A 24,969-nucleotide genomic window follows, 5' to 3' on the forward strand; every position below is an offset into this window, starting at 1 on the left:
GATGAAATGTCCATCCAATCGGATTGTCTCCTATGGGGGAATCGCGTGGTTTTGCCAAAAAAAGACAGGGAAACGTTTATACGCGACCTACATGGTACCCACCCAGGCATAGTCATGATGAAGGCTATCGCCAGGTCGCACGTTTGGTGGCCCGGCATTGACTTGGAATTGGAGTCATGAGTACACCAATGTACCACTTGCTGACAGTTGAGCAATGCACTTAGGGAGGCCCCACTGAGTCTGTGGTCATGGCCCTCCAAACTGTGGTCCAGGGTCCACATAGATTTCGCTGGCCCCTTTCTAGGAAAGATGTTCCTAGTAGCAGTGGCGCTTACTCTAAATGGATTGACTGTGTAATAATATCATTAGGTACATCCACTGACACCATTGAAAGCCTCCCGGCCACGTTCGCCACCCATGGTTTGCCCGACATCCTTGTTAGTGACAATGGACCGTGTTTCACCAGCTCAGAATTCAACGAGTTCATGACCCGCAATGGTATCAAACATGTCAGGTCTGCCCCGTTTAAGCCCGCATCCAATGGTCAAGCGGAACGGGCAATCCAAACTATCAAGCGGAACGGGCAATCCAAACTAACAAGCTGAGCTTGAAACACGTGACGGAAGGTTCCCTGCAGACTCGGTTATCCTGGGTTCTGCTCAGCTACCGGACGCGACCCTACACACTTACTGAGGTTCCCCCGGCAGAATTGTTAATGAAAAGAGCACTCAAAACCAGGCTCTCCTTAGTCCACCCAGATCTCAATGATCATGTAGAAACCCAGCATCACCGGCATAACATGTACCACGATCGTGCGGCTGTATCACGTGACATTGAGGTTAATGACCCTGTATTTGTTTTTAATTACGGTCATGGTCCCAAATGGGTTGCTCGCACTGTTTTAGCCAATGAGGGGAATAGAGTGTTTGTTGTCAAACTTCTGAACGGACAAACGTGCAGAAAGCATTTGGATCAGACCAAACTGCGATTCACTGACAACCAAGAACAATTTGAAGAGGACATTACCATCATTGATCCATCAACACACACCCGACCAGCAATCGACCTCGCTGTCAATCAGGAGGATGAACCCACCATGCCCAACAGTCCGATCAGACCAGCTGCGCTGCAGTGCAGCAATGATCCGACCAACTCACCCATGCCAGGACTTCAACTCAGATGATCAATCCGGGAACGAAGAGCCCCTGATCGCCTCAACTTGTAAATAACTTGTATCTAAGACTTTTGGTGGGGGGGGTAGTGATGTTATGTATGTAAACTTTATAATAGTGTAAGACTTGCCACCAGGGGGCGCACCTGTTGGAGACCCAAGGGTCACCTGCACACCTTGTGCAAGCAAATGTAAAAGGTTGTCTGCCATGCTGCTTCGGCACTCTGGAGTTTGATTAAAGAGACTAAGGTCACACCAGTTTGAGCTTACAACATACAGCCTTATGGAGTTATTCTGAACATAACATTTACATTTTGCAAATATTTTCTTTCTTACATCCAAATAATGAGTCGTCAATAATGTGGAAGATCCCTAATACTGGTAAATCTGGAAGTCAAGAGTCGACACTAACATGAACCTCTCTACCTTTGGGAATAATTCAGTTGGTTTCTATTTCTGCCTCTGCTCCATCCATCATAAATAGGAGCAGGCAGTGTAGGAAGTGCCCTTGAAATAGTTTGAAAATAAGTCAAGGTCAACTTAGTACAACATCAGAAACACCAACTGTAAATAAAGTATGACAAGAATTTCACAAGCCCATTTTCTTTGGCAAGGGTTCCTCTGGCATTTATTGACAAACTTGTGGCATCATGGAAAACCGAGCTGGATATTCCAGTTCATTGGCTGTATTTATAGATCATGCTCCACTAAGTTGCTGCAAAACTGCGTTGTTCTTAAAAGTGTGACACATTTAAAAAAACATTTTTTTATTCGTTCATGGGATGTGGGCATCACTGGCAAAGCCAGCATTTATTGCCCATGCCTAATTGCCCTTGAGAAGATGGTCCGTGTGGTGAAGGTACTCCCACAGTGCTGTTAGGGAGGGAGTTCCAGGGTTTTGACCCAACGATGATAAAGGAATGGCGATTACTTCCAAGTCAGGATGGTGTGTGACTTGGAGGGGAGCGTGGAGATGGTGGTGTTCCCATGTGCCTGCTGCTCTTGTCCTTCTCGGTGGTAGAGGTCGCGGGTTTGGGAGGTGCTGCCGAAGAAGCCTTAGTGAGTTGCTGCAGTACATCATCATAGGCAGTCCCTCAAAATCAAGGAAGACTTGCTTCCACTCTAAAAGTGAGTTCTCAGGTGGCTGTACAGTCTAATGTGAGGATTACAGTCTCTGTCACAGGTGGGGCAGACAGTCGTTGAAGGAAAAGGTTGGTGGGGAATCTGGTTTGCCACATGCTCCTTCCGCTGTCTGCGCTTGGGTTCTGCATGCTCTCGGTGACGAGACTCGAGGTGCTCAGCGCCCTCCGGACGCTCTTTCTCCACTTTGGGCCAGGGATTCCCAGGTGCAGGTGGGAATGTTACACTTTATCAAGGAGGCATTGAGGGTATCCCATGGCACTACAGGTTGGACCTCTCTGGTTCGGCACCCTTGGGACTTGACTGGTGCCAGAACAGAGAATTTTCTGAACCACGGGAGGCCACGCTTACCAATACCTGTCGACCGTGCCCGGGCTCCTGTGTGTGTGTGTGTGTGTGCATACTAGCAGCCTGTGAAGGCTCCCTCAGCCAATCGCCGAACACACTCACTGACTGACAGCCTTTCCAGCCATTTAAAACTTTTTTTTTTATAAACCCTCCTCTCCCTCAGGCCTAACTAATGCCGAACCATGGATGTTTCCTGACCAGGGTGTCCCGGACCAGAGAGGTCCAACCTGTATTTGAAGAAGAGCAAGGGCGTTCTCCCCAGTATTGTGGACAATATTTATCCCTCATCCAACAGCACTAAGAGAGATCAACTGGTCAATCATTAACTCGCTGTTTGTGGGATCTCACTGTGTGTAAATTCGCACCTTGGAGAAGCATAAGACACGGCGCTCACAAAAGCTGCTTCGCCAATATGGCACAGTAGGGAAGACACTGTTAAGCATTTGTAAATAGGGTGAATGGACTTTTAGGCACCTGCTGGTGGATGTTTTTCTGTAAAGTAAATGCAGAAGTCTGAGTTCATTTCCGTGTTATCTTGCAACTTTGGGAACTTGAGTGTTGGTAGGGGAAATATAGACTTCTGACTTATGAATGAGTCCTTTCATTACAATGTACTGTGTGTGATTTTACTTAAGATTACTTAAGATCCTTGACTGAGTAAATAACGTGATACTAGCAATGAACTTGGGGGCTCCTCTGGCTTCAAGCTTCACCTTCTCCTACTGCCTTGATGAACTCATACCCAATCATGTCTGGTTAAACCTCCTCAAAATGGCTCAAGGTTTGAATCGCTCGAGTTCACCTCCAGTTCATATCGATTATGTAGAGTATGTAGGCACCTTTAGTAATGACTCCACGAGGCAGGGTATGATACTTAAACTGTGCAGACCTGTAGTCCTTTATTTGCAGCTCCTGAGTGCCGACAACAAGCTGTGAGTTTCTTTTTATAGTGGGTTACCTGCAGTGTGCAGGTAACCCTTAGGTCTGCAGCAACAGCACCCTCTGGGTGTACAAGCAAGGTGTGTACAGTGTAAGGGTACATTCAGTATTGCATAACAGTGTTACAGACATCACACAGTAAACAGGAATGCAGACACAACAACAGTTTCCCCCCCCATCAAGCATTTTTCATATCCTTATTGTCATGCCCAGGGGAGGTGATCAGTGATGGGCTATGGGAGGTTGTGGTGAGGGTTGTGTGGTTGCCAGGTGTGACCCCTGTGCTTGAGGCTGGCCTTATACGTTTCCCCTCCCTCACACACAGACCATGTGGGTGTTACTGTTGTGGGATCCCTCGGGGGGGGGGGTAGCCATGGCAGCAGTGGGTGGTGTGTATACACTGATGTGGGTAGTTGTGGACAGGGCCACAAGACTGGGTGGGCTCCTTGTCCACCAATTGGGATGAGGGTCGGGTCATCCCAGGGTATGCCAGGGAAGCTGGAGGTTATTAGCCTCATGCTCCTGGTGTTGGCCCTGGTGGCCAGGGGCGGTAGGGCTGGTCCTGTGCAGTTTGCCATTGGTGGTGGCTGGGCTGCCCATTGACCACTGTCCCTGTAGTGGGTCTGGCTCCCACTGCCTCTGTGTGTGTCCTGCAAGGGGCATCACATTTGTTCCAAAGGTCCAGGCTACATGGTCAGGTAGCCTGCTGGACCTGGGGGTCTCCCACAGGGGGATTCCATTGGCATCAGCATGGTCTCTGTAGGACCCAATGTCCTTTGGCAGTGTCCTACCGGTATACATGACACCTTGGCTCTGATCACATATAGTCGAGCCTGCATTATAGATTCTAACATTTGCATCACTTTTAGGTGTCCTGGTTTCAACAGACATGGTTACTTTAGGCATTTCACAATCTCTATCATTACTGTTAAGCATAATAAACTTGTTCTTAACCTTACTGACACGTGCATTCATATCATTAGTCACATTAGTTAAACCAGCATCACAATTCATTGTTACATTGCATACATTTTCATACTTGCACCCTTTAATCGCATCTTTGGCTTTGAAGTCCGTGTACACAAATAGTTGAAACTTCCCCATTAAATTTCTTTGGTTACCGGTCTTCTTTAAGGGAGCCTTCAAATCTGATTGGCCGCTCGGTGTCATGTGATGCTCCTCCATGCTCACTAGTGGCATGGCGGCGGCCATTTTGATTACAAGTCTTGCTGCTTGCGCTGCGGCAGCCATTTTCTGGTCTTGCTGCAGGTAGGCTGTGCTGCTCTTTTCTTCCACAGGTTCGATCCTGGATGTTGGGAATCCATTTCTTTCGTCGATGTTCACCTCTTGGGAGTGCTGCCCCGGCCTGGAAAGTGGAGTTTGGATCCTCGGTCTCGGAGATTTTGCCGGGGTGCTGTGGACAGTCGAGCTGAACAGTGGAATCTCCAGGTGCAGCGATGGATCCATGTTTGAGGTCGATTGCCAGAGCCCGGAGGCCAGGGAGCAGCTTCACTTGGACAGGCTGCCGTTGTGGTCGATTGGCGAGATTCATCCAAAGTTCTTCAAAGGTCGCTTGGCTCATCACAGACTGGCTCGCCCCTGTGTCGCTCTCCATAGAAACTGGGACTCCGTCAACGTCTACTTTCATCGCCCACGGAGAACTTTCGGTGGAGCAGGCATGAGTTCCATACTTTTCTTCCAGGGGTTGAGCAACTTCACCTTCCTCTGTGTCGGAGCCCCGGTGATCAGCCAACTCAGAGACATGGTGAGTAAAGCTTTTTCTGCACATTCTCTGAAGGTGCCCTTTCTCTTTGCATGCACAGTCTTTGTAATGGCACTGTTGGGCCCTGTGGTTTCCTCCACAGCGCCAGCACGGGGCCATCCAGTTTGCCCCATGTGGCGGACTCAGGGTTGCAGGACTCGGAGCAGCATTTCTGCCTTTAGAAGTATCCATGCGGTGCACTGCGCTCGCCGGTTTAGAGTACTGGGTCAGTATTCACCTGGAGTCGCTGGCCGAAACCATGTAGGCCTGGCTCACTTGAATTGCTTTCTGCAGGGTGACTGTGATGTCAGCTGAGAGCAATTTGTGTAGGAGGCCTTTCACACCTTGCCTGTACACCAGAGGGTGCTGCTGCTGGAGACCTAAGGGTTACCTGCACACTGCAGGTAACTCAGTATAAAAAGGAACACACAACTTGTTGTCGGCACTCAGGAGCTGCAAATAAAGGACTACAGGTCTGCACAGTTTAAGTATCATACCCTGCCTCGTGGAGTCATTACTAAAGGTGCCTACATACTCTACAGATTATATGCCATTTTGTCTAGTAAGTAGTCTCAAGATAGTCTAAAGATAATGAATATAGGTGTAATGCAGCTGCCCATCTTCAAGGTCATCCTGTCTGATATCAGATGAAAATACAGCATGGAGGTGTGGCTTGTGTCTTTAAGGCTTTCTGCTGCTCAGAAAGTTTGGCATTTGCACTTCCTCATTGCATTTCATTCATGCAGTTGTATGCCCATGCATCTTAGTTATCAAGGTAGGCTAAAAAGCTGGGACTCCACACTTTAGAGAAGCATATACTTAGGGATGATCTGATTGAGGTTTATAAGATGATGAAGGGAATAGATTGTATTCAAGGTGGCTGTTTGTTCCAATTAAATAGGATAGGGAAGAGCAAGGGTCACAATTTTAAGTTGCATGCCAGATCTAGGTTTGATGTCAGGAGGTGGTACATTTCCCAGAGAATACTGGATCTCTGGAACTGGCTGCTGGCTTGTGAGGTGGACACCAATTCATTGAATTCCTTCAAGCGAGAGCGAGACCTGTTTCAGGCTGGGGTGGAGATCATATTTTACAAAAATGGTATGTACTGCAAGGAATTCAGGGCCAGAATGATCTCCAGGACTAGATTTGATCACCTTGATGGGTCAAAGAGGAATTTTCTGGCTTTTCTTCCCCAAATTGGCCTGGATTTTTAATCTGGTTTTTCGCCTCTCCCAGGAGATCACATGGTTTTTGGGTGGGGTGGAGAGCGTATATATTGTGATACACAAGTATCACAATTGTGTGGGACAGGCTGGATGAACCAAAGGGTCTATTCCTGTCCGTCATTGTTCGTATGATAAGCATTTAGTGCCCTGGTTCTCTCTCTCCAATACTACACTGGCAAACCTCTTGTTACTCAAAAACATGGTTTATCAGAAAAATAATTAGAACAGATGTCTGTCATGCCTACTGATATAAATGTCAAACACTTTCTAACAGTATTTTTGACTTATCTTAACCAATTTCTTCAGATAGCTTCCTGATACCCCTCTAGATCCACTGGATTCTTGAGATAGCATTCGCTCCTGTCCATCTTTTCATACTGCATCCAGTGTTTCCAGGAACAGTGGCCAATTCTGCCAAAAATTACTTGCCTCTTTCTCTCACTCGTTGCAGAAGCACTTCTATCACCTGGTCATCAACCCCACACTTCCTCAGCCGGGGAGCCTCCACCTCACAGGAATATTTTGTAGTAACAAGGCACCCTGCACTATTGTGGGGATTTAGATAATTTATTTGCACTGCTGACAGCTGCCAGCCTGGTTATTGGTGGTGCTGCTCCATTGGTCAGCCTGCTGTTTGACCATTATAATGCCCAAACCCGCAGAGGTTAACGGACTTGCTTTGTGCCTCCCAAAATCCTTAATCAATGCTCAGTTAACTCATAAGTAGTGGCCCAACAGCAATCTCTTGGTTTATTATTTGGAAGTAATAATAACCATAACATTTCCAAATGAATAGCTCTCTGGCATACTTCCACTTTCAATTCCATCTGCCATAAATAATTATCTTGGCAATGAAACAAGTGTATTACATGACCAAATAATTCCCATCTTCAGTAGCTTGTCTGGTTAACATACTTCCAGTTCAAACCTTGATTAGACTAGATGTAAATCTGGGCTTGTTCTACACTTCCAAATTCAAATTCACCATCACTGATTTATATTATACAGTGCTATTAAAAAAAAACCTCACCAAATGTGAGCTTGGAACAAAATCTGTTATCCTAGGGCACTGTATGGCACATCATGAAAAGACACTCGGGCCGATTCCATGGTCTTGTATTCCCAGTAAGGAGCTGCATTCACAGGGAGTGCATTGTGGAAAATTGCAGATGCACGTGGATTTTCCATCCATGGAGAATGATGGGCTGCACACCCACACTGTTGACTCACAGTGCATTTCCTACAAGTGCAGCTCTCTGCATGGAATCACATATTTGGCCCTCATTATTTCATCTCGGAAACTGTTGGGATGAAGGTTTCTTTTCTTTCTACCTGCCGTAATGGTGCTGTGAGACATTTTCAGGCTGTTAACTGTTTTGGTTTCCATAGCAATCACAGACACCTTACACAACCCCACAGAGCAATCCATTCCCCCTGCTACTGACAGCATAATAACGCTATGGTCGGCATTTCTTCACTTCTAAATTGTGACCCTTCCTAAAAAGAGACAGGATGCACAAAACAGAACTGCTTTAGGCAGGAGATAGTAAAGTATTTCCTTCACCTTGCACCACAAGAAAGAGACAGCATAGCGATAGTTGTAAAATAACCTGCAGTGTGATTTAAGGTTATTTCAATGAAAGACCCAATTCCTATTGACAGTAAAGTTATATTGTGGCAAAGGACATTCAACTGAACAAGTACTTGTCGGGTGGTATCTAAGTACTGCTGTTATCATCAGCAAGGTGGTCTTCAGTAACCTTGTATGTCACGCTGCAAAAATTAATTCCCCCCACCCAGGCAGGAGAGCATAGAAAGTCAGGGCCATCATTAGAGGCAAAGTAAAATGCTTTTAGCGTGTTCCGCTGACACAACACATCATGATGCTAATGTTATTCGGTGGGACCAAAAGTAGAATAAAATATTACCCGCTGGGCCTTTCAATGGCCAGCACATAAATTAATAAGATTTTCTACTGTACTGCATGCTGAAACCAATCCAAACTTAGCAAACACGATGATTAGAATGTGTATATTTATTCTGTGTGAGTTCAGCAATTTATGTGAGCTTTAAGTACTGGTTGTCTCCGAGTCTGTAGAGCTACATCATGTTTCATTATAATATAGACGAGCTATTTTATTGCTCGTGCTTTCAGGGCTAAACCTTGAAACAGCATACTTTTATGTTAGGAGGTGCACTTTGTTTTCTGTAATTCTGCACCTACAACAACAGATGTCCAGCTTTTGCTTGTCCTTGAAGTTCAGATGCCAGAAGCAATAAAGGTTAAAATTTGGAAGTTAAGAGCAAAAAGGGAAGTCAGCTGGAACATTTTCACGTTTTCATTTTCGTGGCCTCGCTATTCCAACTGCATCAATTAAAGATACATCTATCTCTCACCATTTCCTTGCATCGCCCTCGACCCACATCCCCCTTCCCCCTTCCCCAATCCAAACCTACTCCCTTTTGCATCCTCCCCTGGAAAAAAACTCTTTCCAAACTCTCTTAAAACTGCATTTATCAACTCTAAACTGTCAAACCTTTGGCCCTCTTTTAACAATGACATTTCTGCAGTCACCTATCTGCTCAACCACACCCTCACCACCACCAATGATGGCCTAATCTCTATTAAAAAGATTACTCTCTCCCACCCTTACTGTTCCCCCTGGTACAGCCCTCTTCTTCGCTCTCTCAAGTCAAAAGGGTGCAGACTTGAACAGATGTGGCAAACAACTGGTTTAGTCATTCACCACCAGATCTGGCTCGAACACACAAAACATTATCAGTTCCTACTCTTGTCTACAAAAATTGCTCACTATTCCAGGATCATTCTGGATTGCAAAAATAACCCCAGGCTACTATTTTCTACTGCTAACCATCTCCTTAAACCCCTCTCCCCTGTCTCCACCACACTCACCTCCAGCAACAAGTGTGAGGAGCTCATGGACTTCTTTGTCTCAAAGATTGAAACCATCTGATCAGCTACCTCTGCGAGTTCCCTTCCTTCCCCTAGCCCACAGGGCAAAACTTCAACTGAGACTCCCACCTGCCCTAGCCCTAAACTTGCATCTTTCTCCAGTTTCTCTTTGATCTCCGCAAGCTCACCTTGTCTATGAGATCCACTTCCTGCTTCCTTGACCCTATTCCCACTAAACTGCTGACCATCCAACTTCCTTTTTTGGCTCCCCTGTTAGCCGACATAGTTATCGGTTCTCTCTCCTCGGGTACTGCACCCCTTTCCTTCAAATCTGCTGTCATCACCCCTCTCCTCAAAAAACCAACCCTTGACCCCACTTTGCTTTCTAGCTATTGCCCCATCTCCAACCTCCCTTTCCTGTGCAAAGTACTTGAACGTGTTGTTGCCTCCCAAATCCGTGATCATCTTTCCATGAATTCAATGTTTGAATCCCTTCAATCTGGTTTTCGCCCCTGTCACAGTATCGAAACGGCTCTCATCAAAGTCACAAATGACATTATTTTTGTGAGTGAGACAAAAGTAAACTGTCCCTCTGGACCTATCTGCAGCCTTTGACACAGTTGACCACTTTATCCTCCTCCAACGCCTCTCAACCATCATCCAACTATGTGGGAATGTCTGGTTCCATTCTTATCTATCTAATCATAGCCAGAAAATCTCCTACAATGGCTTCTCTTCCCACTCCCGCATCATTACCTCTAGTGTCCTCCAAGGATCTGTCCTTGGCCTCCTCTTATTTCTCATCTAGATGCTGCCTGTTGGCGATATCATCTGAAAACATGAAGTCAGTTTCCACATGTACGCTGACGACACCCAGCTCTGCCTCTTCAACATGTCTCTCGACCTCTGCATGGTATCTAAATTGTTAGATTGCTTGTCAGACATCAGTACTGGATGAGCAGATTTTCTCCAATTAAATATTGGGAAGACCGAAGCCATTATCTTTGGTCCCCGCCACAAACTGCGTTCCCTAACCACTGACTCCATCCCTCTCCCTAGCATCAATCTGAGGGTGAACAAGACTGTTCGCAACCTAGGTGTCATATTTGACCGTGAAATGAGTTTCTAGCCACATATTCATGGATTAAGTAAAACCGCCTTTTTCCACCTCTGTAACATTGCCCGCCTCTGCCCCGCCTCAGCTGTTCTGCGGCTGAAACCCTCATTCATGCCTTTGTTGCCTCTAGACTTGACTACTCCAACTCACTCCTGGCTGGCCTCCCACATTCTACACTACATAAACTTGGGATCATTTAAAACTCAGCAGCCCATGTCCTAACTCGCACCAAATCACGATCACCCATCACCCCTGTACTTTCTGAACTACATTGGCTCCTAGTTAAACAATGCTTCAATTTCAATGTTCTCATCCTTGTTTACAAATCACTCCATGGCCTTGCCCCTTCCTATCTCTATAATCTTTTTCAGCCTCAGACCCCACAAGATGCCTGCGCTCCTCAAATTCTGCCCTCTTGAACATCCCTCATTACAACATCAGTGGCTGTGCCTTCAGCTGTTTGGGCCCTAAGCTCTGGAACTCCCTGCCTAAACCTCAGGTGAATTAATAATGGGGAACAAAGAAATGGCAGACCAATTGAAGAAATACTTTGGTTCTGTCTTCACGAAGGAAGACACAAATGACCTTCTGGATGTACTAGGGGACCGAGGGTCTAGTGAGAAGGAGGAACTGAAGGATATCCTTATTAGGCGGGAAATTGTGTTGCGGAAATTGATGGGATTGAAAGCCGATAAATCCCCGGGGCCTGATTGTCTGCAAAGTACTTAAGGAGGTGGCCCTAGAAACAGTGGATGCATCGGTGATTATTTTCCAAAGGTCTATCGACTCTGGATCAGTTCCTATGGACTGGAGGATAGCAAATGTAACACCACTTTTTAAAAAAGGAGGGAGAGAAAAAACAGGTAACTATAGACTGGTTAGTCTGACATCAGTAGTGGGGAAAATGTTGGAATCAATTATTTGGATGAAATAACAGTGCATTTGGAAAGCAGTGACCGGATTGGTCCAAGTCAGCATGGATTTGTGAAAGGGAAATCAATCTTGACAAATCTTCTGGAATTTTTTGAGGATGTAACTAGTAGAGTGGACAAGGGAGAACCAATGGATGTGGTGTATTTGGACTTTCAAAAGGCCTTTGACAAGGTCCCACATAAGAGATTGGTATGTAAAATCAAAGCACATGGTATTGGGGGTAATGTACTGGCGTGGATAGAGAATTGGTTGGCAGACTGGAAGCAGAGAGTCGGGAAAAACTGGTCCTTTTCGGAATGGGAGGCAATGACTCGTGGCGTGCCACGGGGCTCAGTGCTGGGACCCCAGCTCTTTACATTATACATTAATGATTTAGATGAAGGAATTGAGTGTATATTCTCCAAGTTTGCAGATGATACTAAACTGGGTGGTGGTGTGAGCTGTGAGGAGGATGCTAAGAGGCTGCAGGGTGACTTGGGCAGGTTAGGTGAGTGGGCAAATGCATGGCAGATGCAGTATAATGTGGATAAATGTGAGGTTATCCACTTTGGTGGCAAAAACACGAAGGCAGAATATTATCTGAATGGTGGCAGATTAGGAAAAGGGGAGATGCAACGAGATCTGGGTGTCATGGTTCATCAGTCATTGAAAGTTGGCATGCAGATACAGCAACGGTGAAGGCGGCAAATGGCATGTTGGCCTTCATAGCTAGGGGATTTGAGTATAGGAGCAGGGAGGTCTTACTGCAATTACACAGGGCCTTAGTGAGGCCTCACCTGGAATATTGTGTTCAGTTTTGGTCTCTTAATCTGAGGAAGGACGTTCTTGCTATTGAGGGAGTGCAGCGAAGGTTCACCAGACTGATTCGAGGGATGGCTGGATTGACATATGAGGAGAGACTGGATCAACTGAGTCTTTATACACTGGAGTTTAGAAGGATGAGAGGGGATCTCATAGAAACGTATAAGATTCTGACGGGACGGGACAGGTTAGATGCGGGAAGAATGTTCCTGATGTTGTGGAAGTCCAGAACCAGGGGACAGTCTTAGGATAAGGGGTAGGCCATTTAGGACTGAGATGAGGAGGAACTTCTTCACTCAGAGTTGTTAACCTGTGGCATTCCCTGCCACAGAGAGTCGTTGATGCCAGTTCATTGGATATATTCAAGAGGGAATTAGGTATGGCCCTTACAGCTAAAGGGATCAAGGGGTATCGAGAAAAAGCGGGAAAGGGGTACTGAGGTGAATGATCAGCCATGATCATATTGAAAGGTGGTGCAGGCTCGAATGGCCTACTCCTACACCTATTTTCTATGTTTCTATGACTCATCTTCACCTGGGCAACCTAATCAACCCAGCATGTTGCATTCCATTGTTTATCAATGAAGACAAGGCAACTTGTTTTTATTTCACAAACCACAAAGCACATGGTTATGGAATGTCTATATCAGAGCCTAGTTGGCTATAGGCAGATAGATACACCAAAGCTAGCTCAAGAACTCACTTGCCTTTAATTAGCCTTGGAGCATATTGACTGAGTGTGGAAAAAACAAAATAAATTAACAAATTTATCAAATAAATTGGATTGTCAAAAATCCAGTGATTGTTCTCAACCTGTTTCATAGAATATTTTAATGTTTGATCCAGCATCTAAATCAAATCAGCGAATATATTAAAATATTTATGCAGTTAAATTAGTAATCACACATTTAATTTCAATCACAAGTGTCATCAATAAACAAACCCAATGGGTTCACTTTAAGTAGAAATGGATCACATTTCAAAGAGCCTGTTTGTGGCCAATTGATCATAATAGGTTTACTACTTAATAATTAAAGTAAGTGGCCAGACTTTGTAAACCAGTTCACTAGTTATGGTTAGGGGCGTGGTAACATTACAAACTACATTCACATCTCTCCCTTAATCTTTAGTTGTTCAATTGTAATTCAGGGAGTTGTTACAAGAATAAACATTGTAGCTGGATTTTCCAGTTTTCAGACCGAGTTAGGTTACAGCAGGTTCTGCGTTGCCACCTAGTGAAATTACTTCAAGAAGCAATTAATGTCCTTATAAAACAGAATTCATCTGACATTGAATCCATCATTTGGTGTTGTATCTTTTGCAAATTAGAGGACCCTGTGGATTCCCAGAAATGTATTTCTAAAAATAAGAAGTTTTTACCCAGAGAACAAATAAAATGTTCATATCACTTCATCAACAACTAAAATTGTCAAATTCTAATAGAAAGAAGGGAAAATAAATAATTACATTTATACAATGCATTTCTTGTCTTCAGAACATCCCAGAGTGCTTCACAGCCAATGTATTACTTTTGAAGTGTGGACACTTGTTATGTAAGCAAACATGGCAGCCAAGTTGCACACAGCAAGGTCCGACAAACAGCCATAAAATAAATGATTGGTTAACCTGTTTCTGGTGGTGTAGGTTGAGTGATAAATGTTGGTAGATCACCAGGAGAACTCCCCTGCTATTCTTCAAATAATGCCATGAGATCTTTTATGTCCACCTGAATGGACACATGGAGGCCTTAGTTTAACGTTTCACCCAAAAGACAGCAGCTCTGACAATAAAGCACTCCTTTAGTACTACACGAAAGTACCAGCTGAGATTATATGCTTAAATCCTGGAGTGAGGCTTGAACCAACCAGCTTCAGACTCAGTGGCAGGAGTGCTGCCACTGAGACAAGCTGACACAAGTACATTTGTATCTCTTCCTCTTTGATATATGCCCAGCAGAATGTCAGGAGTGCTCACTGCGAGCAACAGCTTGACTATCAGCACTCCTGATATGCAGTTCCTCGTAGCTATAACATCATCCTGCATTAGGGTGATGTTATTAACATTAACATGTTCCCACAACTAAACAATGGCCCTGCAGAATATAATAACTCTTCACAGTTAGAACAATTATCTGGTATGGTTCAAACAGTGACCTAATTTCTGCAAAGAATATTTCCTCATGTTAGTATATACTTGTGCTTCACATTTTTCACGGTCTATTTTCTTGTTTTCGGCTTTTGGAAATATAAAAGGTGGTAAATTGAAACAAGTGATCCCGTAACGGGAAGATACAGGATGTAGGCATCATTGGGGTAACGTGCATCGCAGTGTCCTTTTTTCATATGTACATAAGACATTACAAGATTAGGTAAATGGAGTAGTAATTATGCATGTTATGTTATGCTTCCAAAGGGCATTCTATCAACAAAGAAAGCTTTGAGGAATATTGGGTGTTTGTTTAATTATGAGGTCACTTGTGGACAACAAGTGATGAATGCTAGATAACGCAGCTCGTGTATTCTGATGCAATTTTCATAAACTTGCCATCGAGTAATTATTTTTTTGCCTTTTCCTGTTATTATGTTGTTGAAGAACCAGATAAAGTTTTTTTTATTGGTTTTCATGAATTTGAATTTTGACCCTCTTTGTCACCTTATTGCGTACCAGCATTGTGAAAGCACTCATACTAACTAAAAGAGTCAGATAGCTGGGAAGTATCCCAAGCAGGGTAGGTCGAGGAGACTTGAGGCAGCTATTTTCTTGGCCACTATAGACTATGCTTAGACCATGACCACAATTTGTATCGGCAGGAAGCCAATTCCAAAGTTACTGGTTTTGCCACTAGTTCTTGGATGTCTATTGAAAAGGTGGGTTCTGTTTAGATCAGGATTTATGGAGTTGTGCCATTTACACTGGATTATACTGCTCTCTTTCAAAAAGGGATCTCGTCGGTCAAGCCTTTAGTCTGCTTGGTAGTTTACTTTTGTTTTGCCACCTACAGCCACTTTACAACCACGCAAAAGCTGTAGTTTAAATGCACCCTTATATAGGTTCCCAGAGGAGATTTCACAGCTCAGCTGTAATGCATTCGATAGTCTGCTGAGTTATACTGCTGCTTTTGTTTTGATGTATATTCCAATCATTGCTACCATGCAAAAGTTGTAATTCAAATGCACACTTAAAATGGTAAATATTGGTCAAGTCATGTCTTGATTTAGCTCCTTTCTATTACTATAAACAGACCATTAGAGAGAGAACCACATTTCTATATATCTTAAGTGAATAGAAACAACATCTATAAGAACTGAAAGATCCTGCCAGTTTCATAATTCCACACTCTTATAAAATCTGCATTATAAGACAATTCAGAATCTTGTTGATAATAGTGACCTTGTTATTTCGTTCCACAGATAACACTCGTTTCCAAAAGGCTAATCAAAGATGTGTTGTTCTCTATTGTATTCTGCGTGTCCTTAAATTCAAATCATACTGAGATTTCAAGGACACCTGATTCTAATTGTATGACAATCAGGCTAGTTCCTTCTTGTTAATGTGTTTTATTATGTACATACAAGAACTATGCACATTATATGAATTCCATATCGCCGTGTAGATATTGTACAAAGTTTATAAGACCGTTATTTGCTTTATTGTAATTATATATTTATATTTTTACTTATTGCCTACGTAATGTATTTTGCTCCAAGCTTTATTTTTAAAGTAGAAACAGTACTCGGAGTTAACGTCCATTTAAAATATTACCGGTGACTCAGCAATGCCACTGTCATTTATATCAGTTATTAGTAAATTACAGATACAGCAGTTTGCAAATTTATAAACGCCTCTCACTGAAGCTGGATGAGTGCAGCGCCAATAACACTCAAGAAGCTCGACACCATCCAAAAAAAAAACTAAAGGTAACAGGGATATGCTCCTCTTATTAAGAAATACATCGCGTAAAACTGGTAGCTCTTACCAAATTAGCAGTTCCAATAATTCAGCTGGTTTGGTCCCAAAGTTTTCCCTACAGTTCAATATAAACACACGGTACAAGGCGACCGATTTTAATGTTAACAGTAACATGGAGGACTCCAGTTGGTCTTTGCAGATGTGTGTGTATCAGTGCGATGACATTCTTGTCTCCACAGACAGAGGGCGATGATCGTTCATGGATTCACTTCTCTGAAACTTCACTGACAGACACAGCCGTACACCATTTTCAATCGCCTTCGTAGGAAGGGTTGAAATTATAGGTCCCGTTATCATCACGTTTCTTATGACAATGTATAACGGTCTCTCTCCACGGATGCTGAATGTTTCCGGCATTTTCTGTATTTAGTTGAGATTTCCAACATCCGCAGTATTTTGCCTCTGTTTGCGAAGTTCACTAACTCGTTCCAGTTCTGCAGTAAGACAGCAAATCAGATAGATATGAGCAACAGCGAGTCATAAACTCATCTCACGCAATAAAGTGCGAGGGATAATATTTTTAAAACGTTTGCAATGTAATGACAGAGGTAATTTTCGTGGGAGACTAAACCTGTTGTTTTTATGTGGATCATTTTATACACAGACTATGGATTTGAACAAATCCAGTCAGTATTGGGCGGGGTGGGACTGAGCTGCGGCTCTGGGTCCGGCCCGATGGATCTGACCGGGGTCTACAGAAGCTCGCACTCAGCTCCAGTGTTGAGCAGACCATGGGCCACAACCCGGGAACTCTGGGTCAGCAGACAAACGAACCTCGAATTCAGCCTTTACAAGAGACCGGGAACCTTTTCTTCATTACACAGGGGCTCCCGAGACATCGACCTGACAGTTGAAAAAATTCCTACTTTTTAAATCTGGGTAAAATTGTGCAGATCGGATTGGATCTGATTGTTTCTTAACCTGCGAGTTAATTGCATTAATTTACTGTAAAATATGAGGAACATTTATTACCCCAAACCAGAAAACTCAATTTTTTAAACTGCAAACGCTGAAAATTTTCACCGAAAACAGAAAATGTTGGTAAAGTCAGCATCTGTGGGGAGAAACAGACAAGTTGACATTTGCGGTGTGGACCTTTAATTAGAACTGGGGGAAATATCAAAGAGAAGTGAAGGAAGACGAGGAAACAGGCGAGTGGCTGAGGTGGCGGGGTGGGTAAGGCAGCTCGAAATGGAAACAGGGAAAACTAAAAGGCTAAGATCAGGCTAACACTTCGGGTACAGATCACCCGCCAGCAGTCAGCCCTCCAATCCTCGAGCCATTCCCCAACCCCCAGAAACACCAACACACCCATCTCACAGCTCCTGCCGTGCAGAAAGGGGGTGCTAAGGTTAAGGTATTTGGAGTTATTACCAGCTGCTGTCTGTTTCTGCCTCACTGGAGCTCTCGGGTTGATGGCCCCTTCTGTCGCGGATGGGCTTATTGGTCATCGCAGTTCAAGAACAACTTTCAATGTATTGAAATGTTTAACTTCTTGCTATCGCTGGTTAATCAGCACAGGCGTGTGTCTGTTTCACTACCTGTATATGGTGCGAGAATGAGAACTCCCAATGTACAGAGCTTTTCTTGCTTGCTGTCTGATACAAGGTCCGTCCCAAACTAGTCGTGTATCCCTGTAATAAAGCGCTTGTTTGTTTCCAGCCCGGATGAAAACACGGCTGCAGCGTTGCTCCTGGCACCAGGCTGGCCACTTCAATGCATGTCATCATTCTCCCCTTACATTTACAAATAATTATTCGCCCCAATCCTCCAAATTCACAATGCGTTCTCTGCTTCGTCAGGGCAGTGATGTGGGAATAACTGGCAGCGCTGTAAATCTTTAACGTGGAAATGATGATAGATTAAGTTGAGTCTAATGCAGTCTGTTTTCGGTGTTTGTGCAGTCAGATCCGTAGGGTCCCTTACTGGTGCACTCACCGTTTGACTGTGATACCCACTCACCTTGTCCTAGTCTATTTCATAATGTATCCAGCCAGTTTCAGAATGTGTTGGATTTGTACTGACAGACATCACCACCTGGCGGACTGTTTGCACAATGTCACCTCCTGAGCCGCGATATAGGTTGGCAGATAACAGTAGTAATTGGCAGCAATGTATTATGTGACGTAGTTACAGAGGCCCGAATTTTGCTGTCAGCGGCGAAGGAACGGCGCTCGCCATTCACCTCACTGGCAGCTGCCCACAAAGATTTAACCGGCTTTGCAAGGGAGACTTCCAGCGAGGTGCCCTCTACAGTGGATCTGTTACATGTGTGAATAGGGCAAGCAACAACGTGGCGCTTCAACCAATCAGATTGAAGAATCCTCACTGAGCCGCGCAGAGTCCAAACCAGGAAGTATAAAGCAGAAAATATAAATTAGAAAGCGAAATAAAGATTGGGAAATACAGATGGGATTAAGGGGAAAAGGTAAAAGAAACAAATAGTAAAAGTAAAAATAACTTACTTTAATTTTCTTACAAGGAAATGAGTCTTCACACCTGTAAAATAAATTTTCAGGGCCAGAGAGGTTATTCAGCAGTAATTATCACTTATTATGCCACTTACTTACTCCTGAATCTAAAAGCTCTACCATTTTCAGCCATCTTTAATGTAAAACTAATGGGTAAGAACCCTAAGTTTACGTGAATACAGTGATTTCTATGCCAAGTCAAGGGACTGCAACAGCGCACCCCGTGGAGGAGCAAGGTATCTCTGACCTCTGGATTTCACCTTTAAATGCACATATGTGGACGCCAGAAGATGCTGTCAGATTTATTACAGCAAAATCAGGGCCAATATATTTACAGCACAGAAACAGGTCATTCAGCCCAACAGATCCATGCCGATGTTTATGTTCCACATGAGCTTCCTCCTATCTATCCCCAGCAACATATCCTTCTATTCCATTCCCCCTCAATTGTTTACCTAGCTTCCCCTTAAATGAATCTATGCTATTCGCCTCAACTACTCCTTGTGGTATCGAGTTCCATATTCTATCCATTCTCTGGGTAAAGAAGTTTCTCCTGAATTCTCAACTTGATTTCTTATATTTATAGTCCCTGGTTCTGGTGACACCTGAAAGTGGAAACATCTTATCTACCAAACCCTTTCATCATCTTAAAGATCTCTTATTAAGCTACACATCAGTCATCTTATTTCTAGAGAAAAGTGACCCAGGGCTAGATTTTAAACTTTTGTGCAGATCGCCCAAAAATGGGCGGGATTTCTGGCATGGGAAGTAAAAATGGGTTTTCAGATCGCCAGCTTGTCACCTATTCTCAAAGCCCTAAGTCTCCATTTTTGAAATTGGGCGTTACTGCGAGTGATATGAAATGGGCGGTAGCATTAAATTTCTTTGACCTTCTGCCGTAAAGTGTCACCGTCCTCATCAATGGCATGGCAACGCTCAATTCCCGCGATTCAGGAGGTCAAGGGTCATCGTGATGCACAGAAGAGGAGACAGAGAGAGAGGGAGCTGAGAGGGACTGAAGGCGTGTGTGGGTGTGGTGTGGCTACTTTGGGAGGAAGGAGGGAGAGTTTAGAGCTTTAGAGCAAATGGGGAAACAAAAATTAGCTGTTACCAGCCAGATATTTGCCTGCATTTGGCCTACAATGGAGGGAGAGGAGGAGGCGTCACTGTGGAGACTAACGCTGGTGAGAGCAGTGAACTGGGAGAGGAGTACATTGGAGGGCACAAAAGAACGAGAAGGTTCTCGGACGAGGCAAATGCCTCCCTCTTGCAGGAGGTCGAGCCACGCTGGGGTGATTTGTCTGCAGACCCTGAAGAGATGTGACATGAGTAAAGTTCACACTAATGCGTGATGTAAAGTCAATAGATGCCACCCCACTCGTATCCAAACAATCATACATGATAGATGATTTCTAAAATTGTCCTATAAATAATGCTGGCCTCATGAAAATCATTGAAATGCAGAATATATTGATGGTCGTGAAATGTGATATCGGTGATGATTTTGATAGCGGTGGTGCTTTTATTGTGCATATGCTGTGTGTAGTGCTGGAATCACCTTGTGATCCTAGCACCCCCTTCTCCTCCAATAACCTCATTTGTGTTTTGCAGCTCAGCCAGCAGCACGGCCCCAGGCAAGACCACAGAGGCCAGAAGGTGGGGGCGTGGGGCCGGACTCGCCAAACGATCCTACATCTGGTGCTGAGGAGCTCCGATTCTCACCCGTCAATCCGCTGGGTCTGTTCTCTACGGATGAGAGCGGGGTCTTCGAAGAACCTGCATCATAACGCTCCAGAAGCCATTCCACCCCAAGGCCATCTAGTACTCCTCCGGTCATTCCAGCCTCTACTCTGGAGATACCGGCCCCAAGCACCTCGCCACAGAGAATCCCATTTGTCCCCAGGATGGCGCTGACCCCGCGGAGGTTTCATGGACGTGGCAGGTTTGATCCATGAGCGCCACATGAGAACGGAGAGATGGTACAGTTGTCCAGGAGGACTGTAGACATTGGTGACCAGATCCTCGAAGCATTGGGGGGGGACATATCCTGACAACTGGCCACTATGACTGAGTATGTTCTGCAGATAGCGGAGGCCCTGGAGGCGATAGCCAGGAACACTGCTGGCACAGGCCTCCCAGTGGTCCTGGAGCAATGGCACTCCACCCCTAGGTTCCGCACTACCACTGCGAACGACAGATGAGAGGCAGGACCAAGATCCTGCTTCTGGATCAGAGAATGTTCCCACCTCGGCACCCCCCGTTCCAGTCCAACCACCGCCTCTGCCTTCATCCCCCCCCAATGAAGCACCACCTGAGGAGCTCTTCGGCCAGACACGGTGGAGTGAGGAGGGGAAGGGGTAGAGATGGGGGGAAGGAAAGTGAGGTACATGTCCGCAGGTGATGGCTGTGTTATATCTCCATCTGGGTGTATGCAATTTGTTGTAATGTATGGGAGGGGAGGGGGGCCACCTCCTGCTTTGCCTTTGTATTCTGTGTTGCTGGACATGTTGACCATTTGATTGATGTCAATGGTCAAAAAAGTGGAGTGTGGACGGGATGTTTTTGGTTGTGATACTTATGATTTCAGACCAATGTTGGTATAACATTTTTTTTATTCAACATAACCTTGTTGCACATTGTCTCAGATAGCTGGACTGTTACACACTGGTGATTCCTTAACATGAAAGGGCTAAATAAAACTTAACTTCAATCAACATAAACTTTAACTGGCACCAAGGTGATGGGCATCTTTGATGTCTGAGCTGCACACACACAGCAGTGTGTCAGCATTGTCACTCACAGCAACGTTCTTTCAGGCAAATTGTTCAGATATCAACTCCTCACATAAGAGTCTTGCGGCTATGTAGTCACCATAGGCCCTTTCCTGCGGTCTGGAGGGGGGCATGAGCATAGTTGCATAGTCAGCCTGATTGTCTGGCCCGAGGTCAGTATCCAGCCCTCCCATCGTCTTCTTCCTCTCTCTCCTGAGGTGGAGCATCAGCCCCTTCTGGCAATTCTTGGCCCCTCCTGATAGCCAGGTTGTGCAGCATGGAGCATACGACAACGAATTTAGCCACTTGCTCAAAGAGTTGCATTGTAGCTCCCGTCCTGAGTGGTCCAGTCATCTGAAGCGCTGCTTAAGCACAGTTATTGTTTTCTGGACTACATTGCGTGTGTCAATGTGGCTCTGGTTGTATCGGTTCTCGGCCTCGGTGTGGGTGTCACACAGGGGGGTCATCAGCCAGATGGCGAGGCCATATCGGTTGTCACCAAGCATCCAGCATTGTCCTTGTGGCTGACTCTTAAACATGTCAGAGACAACGCTCTCACGCAGGATGTGAGCCTCATCGAAGCTGCCTGGACATGTTGTGGTCTGGTTGTGGTCGACAACTAGTTGGACCTTCAGGGAGTGAAATCCTTTTCTGTTACGATAAAGCTCTGGGTCCTGAGAAGGTGTCCGCATGGCAATGTGAGTGCACTGTATTGCTCCCTGCACCCTGTGGAACTTAGCAATGTGGTAGAATGCTCCAGCCCCATCAGTCTGAGCCTCCATGGTCTTGGGGAAGCTGATAAAGTCCATCCTTAGCGCATACAGGGCCTTCGTGACCTGTCTAATGCAGCGATGGGTGGCATGGTGAGACAGAGGGCAAATCTCGACCGTGGAGGCTCAAAGGGAACCAGATGCATAGAAAGACAGTGCCGCGGTGACCTTGACCTCGACCGACACTGATGTCCTGATGGCTGCATATGTGGCCTGATGAGCTCTCATATTTCATTGATCACCACCTTGTGGAAGCGCAGTCTCCGAAGGCAGGTGTGCTCAGACACACTGAGGTAAGACCTTTTCTCCCTGTAAGTGCAGGGTGTTTATAGTCTGCACCTCCTCCTCATTCTGGCACATCTTAAATTGGGCACATAATGATGTGCATCAGATATTGAGCCATTTGTACTCTGTAGCATCTGCATATTAATCGATGCAGGCTGAGAAATGGCTGGCCCCATTGCAATGAAAGTGATTGATCAGAAGCAATAATTTCCGAACTAAAATACACCTACAGTAAACCCCCAATAGTCCAGAGTCTGAAAATATGTCTATTGAGATGGTCACGTCACCTGAGAAGAACTCCAGAGTCAATCCAAACTCCCCCGAAGTTGAAGCAGCCTTTTGAATGAAGCGACCTGCAATTTAAAAAATGGCGCCCACACCGCTGTGATTCGTTCAGAACAGTTCCACTTTTTCTGAGCGATGTTTTAGGCGAACGATATTGTGGGCGAGATGCGTGAAAATGACGCTGGGCAATTTCCTGGGCGTTAGTTTTAAAATGTTTCTCAATGAACAAAGGTGCTCTCAGAGGCTGTTTACCTAATCTCTGGAAACAGATTTACAGAAACTGCAAACAATACCTCTGCTTCAGCAGCGATCATTACTACCAGCCAACTTCAGAAGAGAGGCACACCCAGAGCTTTATTCAAACAGCTACCTGTATGCTTTTTATGAGTTAATCCTTCTTTGTAATTATTTTCCATTTGCATTTGCCAATTTTCCCCTCCTCTCCTAAAGGCATTGACAGTGAGGGTGGAGTTTCATGGGAAGCATTTGTTCTCTGGTTCCTCATACCAAAGTCGGCATTTTTACGTGTGAGCCTAGGCAGGAGTGTAGGCAGCTTAAAATTATACACAATTCTTCCAAACCCACTGCACACACTGGGAGAGACCAGGGGCATGCTCCCCTTGGAAAACATTTATTTTCTTACATTGAAAATGGTACATTCTGGTTAATATTAAACACTTTCATACTTCCCAATTGACAAGCTTTTAATCTAAAGAAAATGGGGGAAATTAGTGAGATTTGGATTTATCCATATTCAACCAGACCATCACATCCCCTAAAAGTTACCTCAACAGTCATTCTTCTCTCTTCACAGAGCCACTTCCCTCCCCTTTTAATAAAGTGCTCCATCCCTCCGGCTGTGTCTTCAGCTATCTTGGCTCTAAGCTTTGGAACTCCCTCCCTAAACCTCGTTGCAACTCTACCTCTCCTTCCAACTTTAAGAGGCTCCTTAAAATCTACCTCTTTCACTAAAATTTTAGTCTGTGGTTCTCGTATTAGACTGTTCAGACACCCAAGGACTCATTTTTAGAGTGGAAGCAAGTCTTCCTCGATTCCGAGGGACTGCTTATGATGATGAGTCATTTCTCCTAATATTTCCTTGTGCAGATCAGTGTCAAATTTCATCTCATAACACTCATGGGAAGCACCTTAGGACGGTTTAAATGCGAGTTGTTGTTGTAATAAACCAGTTGGATTTTTACGACATTCCTATAGTTACATGGTCATTTTTACTGATACCAGCTTTTTATTTGCAGCATTTAAAACAAAAATTAAATTCAGATTGTCATGATTTGAACTCACACTTTGGATTATTAGCCCAGGCCTTGTATTATGAGCCAGTAATATAGCCACTACACCACTGTAATGGGTGGAGAGATTTTTTTACCTGGATGAATGAGCAATAAAGGGCCAAATGGCCTTCCTCATCGATATCGACCTTGTGATTAATGCCTTTCAAGTCACTGCATGTGGTCTCTCCCCACCCACGCATGTTTGCTGAGGCAGTTATGATACAGGTACTTGATGTAGATCATTAACCTCTGTGCAGATAAATTTAATTTAATGTGATTCCAATGTAAAGGGTAAAGTCAGCTAATGACCATTTTATATTGAAAGGAGCAGACGGATGATTTTTTTCCACTATATTTTTGTAGCTATGATTCAAGTCATAGTAGTTACTCATTTCCATCCACTATTATAGTAGGAAAATGTATAACAACATAAGGCACACAAATGGTAACACAGTTGTACAGGACAATGCTATTTTCCAAAGTGACTTAAAATCATCCAAATTGGGCCATACTGAGGCAGTCAGGAAGAAATTCCAAACTGCCTAATTCATATCATTATGAGTTTAAGCTCAGTTCATCTCCTATTCCTAAATGATTATCTTTTAATAATCAGCAGTAAGTAACATTTCTCACATGTGTAAAATTAAAACTTCATGTCCTTGATAACTCAGCTTGTATCTCCAGCGAGTAGCTGAGCATTACAGATCAGAAGGATCCCAGGTTCAATCCCTGGTCTGTGCTCAGTTACCAAATCTCAGCCCAGATGAAGGCAA

The 24,969-nt window shown here is 44.5% G+C and overlaps 2 protein-coding genes across 3 annotated transcripts in view; both read right to left on the minus strand.

Moving 5' to 3' along the window:
- The window catches only part of sdsl (serine dehydratase-like), a 57,174-nt gene extending 40,797 nt beyond the window's left edge, over window positions 1–16,377 (minus strand). The window contains exon 1 of the mRNA XM_070887726.1: window positions 16,330–16,377. The gene's annotated coding sequence lies outside the window, so the exon portion shown is untranslated. The remainder of the gene's footprint in view (window positions 1–16,329) is intronic.
- The window catches only part of fbxo21 (F-box protein 21), a 127,196-nt gene continuing 118,126 nt past the window's right edge, over window positions 15,900–24,969 (minus strand). The window contains exons 11-12 of one of the 2 annotated variants that reach the window (XM_070887721.1): window positions 18,788–18,821; window positions 15,900–16,756 (exon numbers count right to left, since the gene is read on the minus strand). In XM_070887721.1, coding sequence (XP_070743822.1) covers window positions 16,628–16,756; window positions 18,788–18,821 — 163 coding nt within the window. In that variant the 3' untranslated portion in view covers window positions 15,900–16,627. The remainder of the gene's footprint in view (window positions 16,757–18,787; window positions 18,822–24,969) is intronic. The other variant, XM_070887720.1, reaches the window with a different exon arrangement.

Source organism: Pristiophorus japonicus, chromosome 8, assembly GCF_044704955.1.
Source record: "Pristiophorus japonicus isolate sPriJap1 chromosome 8, sPriJap1.hap1, whole genome shotgun sequence".
Taxonomy (NCBI): domain Eukaryota; kingdom Metazoa; phylum Chordata; class Chondrichthyes; family Pristiophoridae; genus Pristiophorus; species Pristiophorus japonicus.